The sequence below is a fragment of the Gavia stellata genome, chromosome 17 (genome assembly GCF_030936135.1).
Source record: "Gavia stellata isolate bGavSte3 chromosome 17, bGavSte3.hap2, whole genome shotgun sequence".
NCBI classification, from domain to species: Eukaryota; Metazoa; Chordata; class Aves; order Gaviiformes; family Gaviidae; genus Gavia; species Gavia stellata.
This window is the reverse complement of record NC_082610.1, coordinates 16,011,776-16,024,557: the sequence shown is the minus strand read 5'-3', so window position 1 is coordinate 16,024,557 and position 12,782 is coordinate 16,011,776. Positions and strand designations below refer to the sequence as shown.

General features: G+C 37.0%; 1 protein-coding gene across 1 annotated transcript in view; it reads left to right on the top strand.

The window, feature by feature from the left end:
* USH1C (USH1 protein network component harmonin) overlaps positions 1–12,782 on the top strand; it is a 49,959-nt gene that overhangs the window by 26,412 nt on the left and 10,765 nt on the right. Inside the window, exons 15-19 of the mRNA XM_059826115.1 lie at positions 1,725–1,774; positions 4,612–4,764; positions 5,133–5,249; positions 7,369–7,617; positions 11,084–11,203. Coding sequence (XP_059682098.1) covers positions 1,725–1,774; positions 4,612–4,764; positions 5,133–5,249; positions 7,369–7,617; positions 11,084–11,203 — 689 coding nt within the window. The remainder of the gene's footprint in view (positions 1–1,724; positions 1,775–4,611; positions 4,765–5,132; positions 5,250–7,368; positions 7,618–11,083; positions 11,204–12,782) is intronic.

The following is a 12,782-nucleotide window of genomic DNA, read 5'->3' as shown; positions in this document are numbered from 1 at the left end:
TCTCTTTTTTTCCTGCCTTTTTCTTCTTTTCACCCATTGCAGCAAATCTTTCACAAACAGGCTGTAGTCTGCACAGCCTGAAAATTGATTTGATATCACTGGGCGGTCTGCTTCAGCATTAGTCAGGAGACTGAGGAGGTGTTGTTTGTACACTGCAACGTTTCCACGAAGAATTGCCCTGAAGTGTAAGTCTGACTTAGTTGTCCAAAGGAATTTAAGATGCTTGGAGCTTAATTTGCAGTTAAGAAGCTAAATTGGGAGCTATAGATAGTATGTGGAGAGTGTACTAAAATGGTATTAAGACAAAGGAAAAAGTGGAAAATGCTTGTGGAGCAGGTATTGCATAACTTAAGGGAGACTTGGGTCAGTTCCTAACCTGATTATGTTACTTTTTGTATCTTTGGGGAAGTCACTTCACTTCTCATGGATGAGAAGCTGAGATGGGGAAATGATTCTTCTGCAACCATCTTTGATCCATTTAGTTTCCTGATTCTTCAGGACAGCGTTTTGTCTGTATAGCATTTACTTTAGTGACAGTGTAAGAGTGCTATTTCTTTTTGAAGCCAGATATCCCAGAACTGCTGATGATTTAATTACAGGAAAAGCCACCTAACTCTGCAGGCTTCCCTTCATAGCAGAGCAGACTTAATTATCCATCTGCAGATCCTAACTGCTTTTCAGTGTTGAAAGAGGTGGGAAATTGATTTAAAGGAGGAGCTCAGTTTTTTCAATTATGTGGAAAAATATTGCATTGCTAACTTCTTTTTATTTCGTGGAAACTTCTAGTCACACATTCCTGATCTCTTTTTCATTTCATGGGAACCTCCAGTTAGACTGTCATTTTTATCTCCTTATGCCTTTCCTCCTTTGTTTCTCTAGTAGATTTAAAGGGAGTTGCACATGACCAACTTGAAACAGATAACATGGATGAAGTGATCATGAAGCAGGACAAACAGGTTTGCTGTTCAGCCTTAACTTCCTATCCTGATTCAGATTCTTCCTGTGTTTCCCTTCCTCCTGACAGTCAGTCTTGACACTAAACCGATTATTTGGTTTTGCTAGGGCAATATGTGTGGTCCTTTGGTAAATGATGGAAGGTTGTGACACTGTTGCTGTCATTGCTTTCTAAATATACCTTGATACAAATGCAAAATCTGTAAATACTACAGAAAAGTGGATTATATTGAGAGCTGTGTGTGTTACCAGTGTTTCTTATAAAATTATGGTATCGAATTCTTTTGTATGTTTTTACTTAACGATGTGGTTTTTAATATTTATTCACTTGGCTCAAAATATTTTAACCTATGAAACAGAGGTTTTCTTGTCTTCTCAAATATTACTGTGTTCTGCCACAAGCTTGAATGAGTTTGAATACCTGTTTCATTTTAAGAAGGCTTGTTAAAACTAGTGTAAAGTAGGACTGTGACCATAGAAATCTTAGCAATGCATATGGCTGTATGGTTCTGTATGAAGATTACTTGTTGCATTTGCTTTGCTCAACATAAGATGTGTATCGGTAAAATAAGGGTAACTTGTGACTAAATGTATTAGCACAGTTGATCAAGAAGTCATCTAAGAACTTGTCATGTAATATTGAACCTTTAGTGTTGCACCTTCAAATAAATTTTAATCAGTTACATGTATCAGCATGGATTGATCTGAATCTGAACCAGCCCTTGATTTTTCTTCAAAAAACCCCCAAATTTTCCTTTACCTTTTTGTAGCTTTTGGATGGTTTTATCGGTATGAAGGAAAATTTCCCACGATCCGCAAGGTACAAAGTTTGATAAGTGAATTTGTTTGCTGTGCATTTCTATTTTAATTCCTCCTTTTTACTTCTTCTCTGTTCTTAGCACTCTTTATAGTCAAATGCTTCTTCTTTAAACGTGTGCACAAATTCAGATGCATTTGGGATGCATCTGCCTAGGAGTTTGTCCTTTTGAATACTTTGGACTTTTCAAGTCCTGCCAGCTGCAGTGGGAAGTGTATGTCAACACACTGCAGAAGGTGTTCAGTACAGGTGGGCAGTGCATGTCTTTATGTTCTCCAAAAGTCCTCAGAATAATATATTTAAAAAAAAAAAAAGTACAGAGACAAAAATTCAATGGGAACCAAGTATGCAGTTCCCAGTTACACCTTTTCACATCTCCCAGTAAGAGGAGTGCTGAAGGCAAAAAGCTTTTAAGCGTATACATCACATAGAATGAGCAAAACCAACTGAAAATCTTTAAGCTTAATAGAATACTTATATATCTGTAGAGTTGCTGCTAAAGTATTGCAATTTCAAATTATTAGAGTTTCATATAATACTTTATTCCCACTTTTGCTTTACTCTTATTTCTTTCAATGTATATTAGCCATATTATAGGGGGTTTGCGGTTGTGTTGTGTGTTTTGGGGGGTTTTCTGTGATGACTGATAGTAATTAAGTGGGGTAGAAGTGTCAAGGAAAGTTCATATGTCTGTCTCCTAAGAACTCAAGGTTTCTGAGGAGGTCAGGATTGTATCTGACAGGTGAAGTATTTGTGTCACCATTTAGGACTATTACTTTAACCTTCTGTGTGGACAGGAAATGCCTGTTCTCTTTAACAGATAATAGGAAATGATGGTACACTCCGATACTATTTTGTACTGCTAGCAACCGGAAATCATCATGGATCTGTAACTTGTGTGAAAGCCAGTACAGTTAGGATTTCTATCTGAAAAGTATAAATACATGTTATGAAAACTCAGCCTCTTCACAGAAATAGGTGACCTTCTGTATTGCTGCTGTCAAAGGTAGTTTAGAGAGCCTCCAGATAACTTTTCATATGGTAATGAAGATCTTAACCAATTCCTGTTGAATTCTACTACACAGTGTGGACTAGAAACTTGAAAAAGATGTATTTTCAATCTTTTTCTTGTAGAAATATTTTTAAATCTGGAACTGATGAATTTTCTTCCTGCTCCAAAATGCTAATTGCTTTTTTTGTTTTGTTTTAAAACCAGGATTTCACTCTTAAAAATGTCTTTAATAGGAAGTAAACCTAATCCATGGGGAAAATGGACGGAAAGGATGACTCATCCTGTTCTGTCTGAATGCAGTGAATGCAGCTAAGATTGCCTGATATGTGTTCATATTCTGGAACACTTTGCCATATGCACTGCTTAGTGTGCCTTTAAATTCAGTAATTTTTCAAATGTTGATACCTAGCAGGTTGACCTGCCAGATGTTACATTTAGAAGACAGTACTAAATGTATCTTTGAATTTATTAGAGGATAAGATAATATTGGCGATTGTTATTAAGGTACAAACTAATTGCCTTGAATAAAACATGCCAACAGAATTATGTTTATGTAAAAAAAAAAATGGTTGTGAAAAGCTAATTTTTTTTTACTTTTTTTTAATTGTCACCGATTATTGATTTTTCTATTTTCCCAATACCACCACCATCATTTAACCATGAAGCAATAGACAACATCCCACTGAACTCGGCAGTACAAAGTTCTGATTAACTACTTGACTGGGATAATTGACTTTTGTAGCTGCCAGGGCAAATGTCTGTTTTCCAAGGCTCTATTATCAATATTGTATGTAAAAGGTGGAAGGAAGACAAATAATGCTATGTAAGGTGAAGCATGTTCATGCTTTGAATTCCCAAAACTACCATGAGAAGTCAGTAGCTGATGATAATTAGCAGAGCAAAATCAAACTTGGAGCTTCGTCTTAGCGCTGGCAGTAACTGACAATAAGTGGCTGGCTGCTCCTCCTTTTTACTTTTTTATTAATAAAAGGAGAACGTGGGCTTTCGAATATGAACTAGGCCCTACCAGTACAAATGGGAGAGGGCAGCAGAAATATGACATCATTTAAGTAGAAATAAGGAGCAGGGTGTATTTTGAAGACAACAGAAACAGAGGTTCCAAAAAGACTATGTAGTTTTCCCCTTTGGTTGCACTCTACGTGTAAAATTTTAGAGTTGCTTTGTGCTGTATTAGTTCACTCACGTGAGTAGATTTGTATCCAGTGCTTGTAGGAGCTTCTTGGTCTTCATGATGCAGTGTTCTTTCCTGGGAGCAATTCAGTTTCTGCACTGATCTAAGTCTTTCCTTTGTAATTGCCTATTTCAGTTATATTAGGGCATGCAATGCTGGTTTTGGGATGTATGCATGAAGGTGTTTTATACATAGAATATTCACATCTACCAATACATGAGCATCTGTCACCTGAAAGCAGTCAGTCTTGTATTTATGTAAAAATGCCAGAACAGAGAGATGGCAAATCAAGACCTAAGCAAAACTGGTTGAGTATTCAATGTTTTGCAGTGGGCCTTTGTGTCCTAATGTTGTACCTTTGTAGAGGAGCAAAAAAGTTGAACTGTCCGATCTTGTCCTACTTATGTTAATATGCACAGGCTTTCCAAATAAAGTATAACTTCCTGCAAATTGCTGGGGAAACAGACCTTAGATTTTCTTTTAAAAGACCGTCCCCATACTTGCACAGACTGTAAATAAATTTTCAAGGCAGGCACTCATGTACTGAGCTTTAAGTTTGCGATGTTTTTAGCTGATGTAAAAATCTGTTTAACTAAAAAAACCCAAAAAACAAACAAAACCATCAAAATTTCCCAGAAAGGGAAAGAGCAAAAGAAGTCAAAAAGTGACAGTTTGTGTGAACAGAAGAAGAATAAAAAGGAAATGGAGTTTGAGCAAAAACTTGCCAAAGAGAAAGAAGGAATGCTGGAGAAAGAAAAACAACTGAAAATAAATCGTCTCGTGCAAGAGGTATGTTGTGTTCTCCTATCAAGTGAAAAACTATATTGAAAGAAAATGAGCTGAATCTTTAGTGGAATTATCTTAGCAGGACACTTGTTTAATTATGTCAAAGATAGTGAGGTTTAAAAAAGTTGCAGCTGCACTGCAAAACTCTGTTCTCAAGTGTGCTTGTTTCTACAGTTAGTTTTTGCCCAAATGAGGATACCTCTGCAGTTAATGAGTGTCCATGTGCAGTGATGAATTTAATGAAAGATGGTAAAGTAGGATATAATTCTCAAAAGCATAATTAGTTTTAAAACTAATTTAATTGTTTTGAAAAACATTTGTATTGTAACTATACCTGTAACCTTTTTTCATGCACTGATGTTATGGTTAAGGTATCTGAGACAGAACGAGAAGACCTGGAAGAATCAGAAAAGGTGCAGCACTGGGTGGAAAGACTTTGTCAGACACGGTTAGAACAGATTTCCTCTGTGGAGAATGAGTCTCCTGAGGTAAAATTCTGCCTTCTCCATATATTGCATGACCTTTAAATAACTCACTAGTTGTCTCCTAAAAGCCACAGGTTTTTACCAGAGAAAAATCTGTCAAAATCTTTCCCTCTCAGCCTTCATGCTAAGAGGGGGGAAAAATGTCAGTAATTGATGAATTACAATCTATAGCATTTGTTGTTCCTATAATTTATGGGAATTTTTTTTATTGTTTTAATGAACTGATTTTATTTTGTCCTTTTAAAGTATATTATCACCACAAAATTAACAATTTTACTTGCTCGTGAGCTTTTGGGCTAGGTGGGACATGCTACCAATAAGAAAACTGAGATTAGAATACCCAGCCATATTCTTTAGTATCCTATGCAAATAAGAACATCATTGATGATGAGCTCTTGGATGCTTCCTTGTATTGCATGGAATAAAGGGTACAGGTTAAGGAAATGACAAAAACATAAGAAACTCCCAAAGAATAGGGTTCAGTTTTGTGTTTTAAATAGTCCTCTTAAACGAAGGCAGTTGCAAATAGTGATTGTGCCTTAGAGCCTGATGGTTCTAGATGTGGAGTGAGGCTTTCCCACCATCGTGCTGCTCTGGCTCTCTTCCAACCACAGCTGCTTTCAAGAGGAACACTGCAATCTGCTGAACTCCCCCGGGATCCCCGAGAAATTGCAACCACAAAGGGGACCCTTGGGGAACACTATCACATGAATTTCCTTCAGGTCAATGTGGAGCAGCTCTGAAAAAAGCAGCTGGTCTTCTGTTCTTCCTGGCCTCAGGCTTGAATCCGTGTGGCTCTTCACTGCAGGTCTCTAAGACAGTGGAATGATTACACTGAATTTCCTCTAGCTACCTAAATTTGGCTGCTTGTGTTCTGCTAGATATTTGTCGCCCTTACTTTGTAAAGTAAGAAGAACATTACAGATTAAAATCACTGTTGTATTTCCAGATATCTACCCTGATTTAAGACAAGCACTCTGTGCTGTATTTGCTCTGTCAATTCTTCTATTACATTTTATATAAATATTACATTACAATTCTTCTACAAAACTACCCAAGCAGTTAAACTCATGTAAAACACAAAACCAGAATGCTTCTGAGGGATAAATGCAGCTGAACAATATTCAGGTATTACAGGCTTAAACTGCTACTTGGGTACAAGAGCAGCAAGATCTCTTGACCTCTACCAAAGAAATATCTATTTTTTTAATACCAAGGGACGACTGTGGTAGATGAGGAGATCCCAAAGAATGTCAACAGAAATACCCACTTGAGGGAAGTACTGTCATATTAGACTAAGATGCATGCATTGGTAGGACAGCTTGTATCTCTAGTATTTCCTCAGCTGAGTCTACAAAATAGCAAAATGAAAGAGTATCAACTGGATTTTCTTCAATACTTCAGTTGGATCACTGATAAAAGAAATGTTAGCAACTTTAACAGCATATGTAGAATCCTTCTTCATGCACACAAACTTATTTTTTGGGTGAGTTGCTCATTATGTTCAAACTCTGGAGTTTGTTAGCCCCACAATGCATCTGATGTTGATTAACAGAAATTAGGATGTCCAGAACCTCCTGAGGATCTGAATTTCATAGCACCCTAAATTTTTTGTTTTGACAGCTGCTTAAGCTTACTTCCCCGTCTTGTATTAATGTCTGGTTATGTTTTAATGGCATGGAATTTCAGGGCCTGTCTTCAATTACTTCCCTTTTATATAATCACCTTTGCAAGGAGCAATTCTTGCTTATCTCTTCATAAGACCTAGAGAGGCAAGAGTTGTGATATCTGTGATTTGTCCTATGATTTTACCTTCTGAAGACTCCATGAAGGTTTTTCTGTTTTGTTTTAGGGGTTTTTTTGTGTCATCCCTCCCTGGTGCAACAGCCAAGGCTACTTTCACAGCACTCCAATTTTCTTCTTTTTAAACCAGAATCCCAGGGAGTGCTTTTAAAAAGGCTTTCAGAGAAAAAGTTACTGTGAATTCTGTGTGGGAGAAGCCAAGAGCTTCCTGTGCAGAAGCGGTTGGGCTGAGTGATGTTCTGGCATTTGCCGTTAATTTCTTCAGAGCTGTTAGAGGCAGATAAACTGTTAAGGTGGAATTCTGTTCTGTTGCACATAGTTGGCAAGTGGACGACCTTCTGCTTCTCCTTCTGCCACATCAATGCGGCGTTTTGCCGGTGGCCTGCAGCTTCATACCACAGATCTTGATGATATAAACTTAGATGAAGTTGACAAGCCTAAACAACGTGTGGCGCCACCTCCGCCGCCACCACCCGCTGTTACTCCAGCAGCATCAGCTCATCCACTTCCTACATCAAATGTTCCACTTTCAAGAGGTCCAGCCCTGGCAGTAACACCAGCTTCCCAGGTGACCTCATGATTTGTTTGAATGCATGTATCTCTACCATTCCCCTGCCGGGACTCTCTCCCCTGCTCCATCACCCACTTTATCCACTGGATCTACCCATCTGCCATATGCAATGTTAAAAAAAGGAATGAGGTGGTTTCATTGTTGCATAGTAGTGAATGCAGTCCAGAGGTAGTTTTATTTTAACTTCTTTTTTTAATATGAGAGGGTTTTCCTCTTTCCTCCCTATGTATGTTGTAACCCTACCACGTGCAGGTATCTTGGGCAGAATGTATCATTTAAAAAGGCAATTTGGACTTGAGTGTTTAAAGATAAAAAAAAAAAAAAGCAATGTCAGGCAGCAGATTTAACTCATAGTTAAATTTGAGAAAAATATCTGTAGTGAAAATGACTTGTGAAAGTGTTTTTAAATATGTCATCAAATTGCTTTGTTAGATGGGAAGAGTGGACAAAGACAACTAGCTTAAAATCAGAAGCTCAAACTTTCGAAGAATCAACACAGTATAAATTACCAGTAAAATACTTTTAAATGAACGAGAGTTGGTAATCAGGTTTTACTTTTCTTGCACACACAGGAGTTAGGAATTTCTTTGAGAAAATACAGGTTTTCTCCTTGTTACAATCTCAGTCCAAAAGAAGATCAAATGTAAGAAATCTTGTGCCAGATCTCACTTTAAGAGAGAAATGGCAGCTGTTTCATCATAATTCCCTTTGCTAAGCACTGTAGTGGGATTCATGTACTTGTTTCTATGGCAAAAGATGCTTACTTATTTCAAACAGCAGAAGAGGATCCCATAAGGTCACTTCTTTCCTGCACAGTTTTCTGCATGGATTGACTGACTGCATTGTTGGTTTTCAGGTTTTTTTGCATGTTTACTTGGAAATACTAGACTTTGCTTTTGCATGATTCTGGTTGGTATGGGGACAGATATGCAAACTGATCAGGGGGAAACTAGCAGGTTATTTCTGTGTGAATAATTGCCCTAATGTGAACTATGAATCTTATAAACTTAAGTAAACCTCTGATAGTGCTTGATCTATGTGGTTTACATGTTTGAAATGCCAAGAATATGCTAGATCCACTGAAATGGAGGTGTCAGATGTTCTTATGGATAACAGGTTTTCAAAGTTATTTGCAAAATTACGTGAAATGACACAAGTGTACAAAATACTAGTGTTCAGAGGAGAAATGTATTCTCCTAACACTAATAGAAAATATTCAGATAAAAGAAGTAATATAGCAACTGCCATACTGGATCTGACCCCAAACCCGTATATTCCAATATATGTTTCTGACAGTTTTGCACTGCTAGATATGTTAGAAAGAAGAGGATAATAATTAAAGAAAAGCACATCAAGCAACAACAACAATAAAGTAACCTAGCCTTCAAAAATAAGCCAGTTTTCACTGAATGTAATTAGCATATATGAGGAAAGAACTAAACTCTTAGTAAAGTATTAATACTGAACCAAAGCTGCTTTCTTTCTAACTAGATAACCCAGTATTCCTGATGTGGTTTCAGACGTGGAAGAAAAATCAGAAGCTGGACAATTTATCCTTGCTGCTTTTTAAAAAGTCCGTTTTTAATACCGCAGACAGGTAGAAGCAGTGCATTTATTTGACTTCAGCAATAAAAGATCTTGTGTTTATGCCTGCTAAAGCCAAAAATAAGACAACTGTTGTTGTCCCAAAGTTTACTTTTCTAACGTTACTCAAATCAGTAAATCTTCTCTATGTTGCCAAGTTTTTTTTTCCCCAGATCATTAATTTCAAATTCAGCTTGAACAAACACCTGACAAAAGGAATGAAATCCTGTCAAATACATTCTTGACAACTAACTATTAAAATATCTGGTATAAATTGATCTGTTTTGCAAAACTATTATTAGCTATATACTTTTTATGGACACAGTACTAAGTCTGTTGCTGTTTAGGTTGTAAGAAACACCTCCCACATCGGCAAAGTATCTTCTGTGTCAAGCAGTCCGCTGGTATGTCATGTAATGTTAATAATGACTGTATTTTTATGAACTTCCCATGTAATGCTAATGTCAAGGGTTTGACTCTGCATGGCTACTTAATTTAAAATTCAGCGCTTGCATTCATGTGCATGGATCCTTTGCTGTGTTACAAGATACCTAATACCAGGTAGTGGAAGTGACTTCTAATGGTCTGAGGACTTCATATTTCAACACTTCAGCAACATATAGTCCATGTTTGCATGTTCTGTATGTCATGGAGCATATACTTTGTTCTTCTGTCAAGATAGACAAAAGGAGCTAGGACCAAACTATATTTTAAACCTAATGGGTGCTAAGAAGCAAGCTTTCTTCTCAGAGGAACCAACATTTGTTTGATAACTTTTTGCACTAGTTTTAATTCAGGATGGCCGGATGTCAGGTTTCCCCATTCTGAGGCACTCTAGAAAAGTCTGTCTCCAAATTGTGCAACTCCGGGAGAAATCATCTGGTTCCAGTGCAACTTTAAGAAGTTGGTATCTGTGAACTTGACGATTCTTCTAAGATCAGAAAGCTTAACAATGCAATATACTTCGCAGTGTGGAACAACATTAGTTGAAGGATATCTGCAGGGAGTTTCAAAGATCTGGTTCCAAAACTTTCTTCTTAAATTATTTGGGGGGGGGGGGGGAACCACACCCCAAAAATTCCCCTATTATTGCTTAACCAATTTGCTGGAAGCAGTTCAAATAATTTCAGAGGATACAGCTTGTACTATATGAATGATATCTGGAATACATCACATTTCCTATGAGAAACATTGACAAGTGTGTGCTGAGAGTTGCTGGGGTTAAGTCAGAAACTAAACCCACAGGGCTCAGTTTTGAACTCTTTTCTTGACTAAAACTATGCTTGACGTCAGTGGGAGTTTTGACTGAATAAGAAGTGTACAATCGGGTTAGTACGTGCTGGATGATTAGGTCTCAGATGCCTCTGGGTATCTGTACTTTGTAGAGTCAGGGGTAGGTAATTAGCATAACTAACCCTCGCTCTTAAGGCAGGAGAAGGTAACTTGAATTTCTTTATGGAAAGCTGATTGCTGCAGTCCTGGTGAATTTCATCTTAAAAGGTCTGTTTAATCATAGATTAGTTAAAATCTCATTTCAGGTTCACTATGTTCTTACACTCAACTTTAGCATTTCTTTGTTCCTGTAGTTTCTCATTTGGTTGATTGCCTTTACGGGATAAATGCCAAAAGCAGGGATGAGATTTTTCCCTAATCTTGCTCGTGAAGTCAGAGTTAAGGGAAAAATGCTACTATTTGGATGCAAGAGAAATTATGGTTTGGCTTGTTAACTATAAGTCTTAAAATAAGTTTGTTAGCCTTTTGTTGCATTAGTGTCGTTAAATTCATTGCCATAAACTATTTGTATTGAGACATCTTGGTGAAATGATGGATTTGCACAAATTACATTGTGAATTGTAATTTTCTTAAATTAACCCCATAGCAACTTGCTCCAAGTCCACCTACTCAACGACATCCAGGGGTACCAATAGTCTCTAAACCAGTCATGCTGCATCCTGACCCAAACTTTATGGTCAGGCCAACAATCAAATCAGAGGCCCTGGTAAGCCTTTTAATGTTATTCTTCCGAGTGCTACAGTACTGTGGGATTTGTTGTTGACTTGTCCTCAAAGAATCAATGATTCTCTTGTTTTCTGTGAACTAAAATTCATGTAGATTTTCAAATGATCACTCTTGGTAAGTACAAAAGGGTATTTTTCCTTTTTTTTTTTTTCATGATCTAGAAGTCACTCTTAGTGACAATTTTTGTACTGAGGTGCACAATTCCAGGGCAGTGTAGAGCCTTAGACTCCGCAGATCTTATTTTTCGTTTATTCACATGCTGGTTTGTATTTTTATAAATTCTGAATTCCTTTGTCAGAAACGAAATAGTAAAAATTAATTACACTGTGTCTTTCCTTTGTGAATAGTCACCAATATACTTGAAATGTAGATATATAACTCATCATGTCATTTCTAGAGGAAAAAAGTTCATTCTTATATCTTAGACTCCAGTATACTGGTCATGCAGTGCTACTGTGAAGTGTACTCGCAATCAGATACTTTTTCTTATTTCTTTTCCATTTCTGTTTCAAATGTAAATGAAGAAAAAACCCTTGGGCTAAATATTTTAGGACCAACCATGTAGCATCTTTGGGAACTGTGGTATATGAGGGAAAGGGAGCCAAGGTTTACTGGGGAAAAAAGAGAAATGCTGCTCTGACAGGTGATAACTCCCAAATGACAGGCCTGAACATTCATCTAAGATAGCTGATGGACCAATTAGTAGTACTTATTCTTGAGGGTCATCATGACTTACACTGTTACAACTAGAGTTGGGTGTCTGTTATGTGCATGTGTGTGGACATGTGTGTCTATGTACATTTCTGTGAACAAGGCAATGTATTGCAACATGTGACCTTTCTAAATGATGGAAAATACATCACATTTGCATTTCATATATTTAATTACAAGCTTATGCTATGTCTGACAATAAGTGATGGGCACAATATTCCTAGCTGTCTTTCATTAAAGTGGGACGGATTTTTTTGTCATTTTTTGCTTTAATAATTTAGATACTCTTGTTCCTTTACTTTCCCAGTTACAGTCTGAACAAATTTTAGTGATACTTAGTAACCAGTTTTCCCACAGATGTAGTCCTCTTGACACTTCTATATTATGAATGGATTGAGATGATAAATGAAAGCAGTTTTTATAAGTTGCTCAAGAGAAGACAGGTACAGAAACTAAAATTCAAATCCCTCCAGTGTAGATACTCAGTTGCATGCATTGGAGCTTTAGAGCTTTCATTTTGATTGTGTTCAGTAATTCAGCACCTCTAAGCAATTTGAAATTCCTTAGAGGATGAATGAACAGAGTAAAATCATAATCTGCAGTTAATATAATCTAGCTCTTGAAAATAAATGCCTGGTGTGCAAGTATAAACTAGGTTGCAAAACTGATAATACACTTACTTGTGATCAGACACTCTTGGAACAAATTGAAAATGTTGCTTGTGGTTTTTGTTACTGACTGCTTACAATTAGTGTGAGAAATTGGCAACAAGATCCACCTCCATAGGGAAATTTCTTATGATTTGTTATACATGCATGCACATCTTCCAAATCACAAGTCTGCTAAAA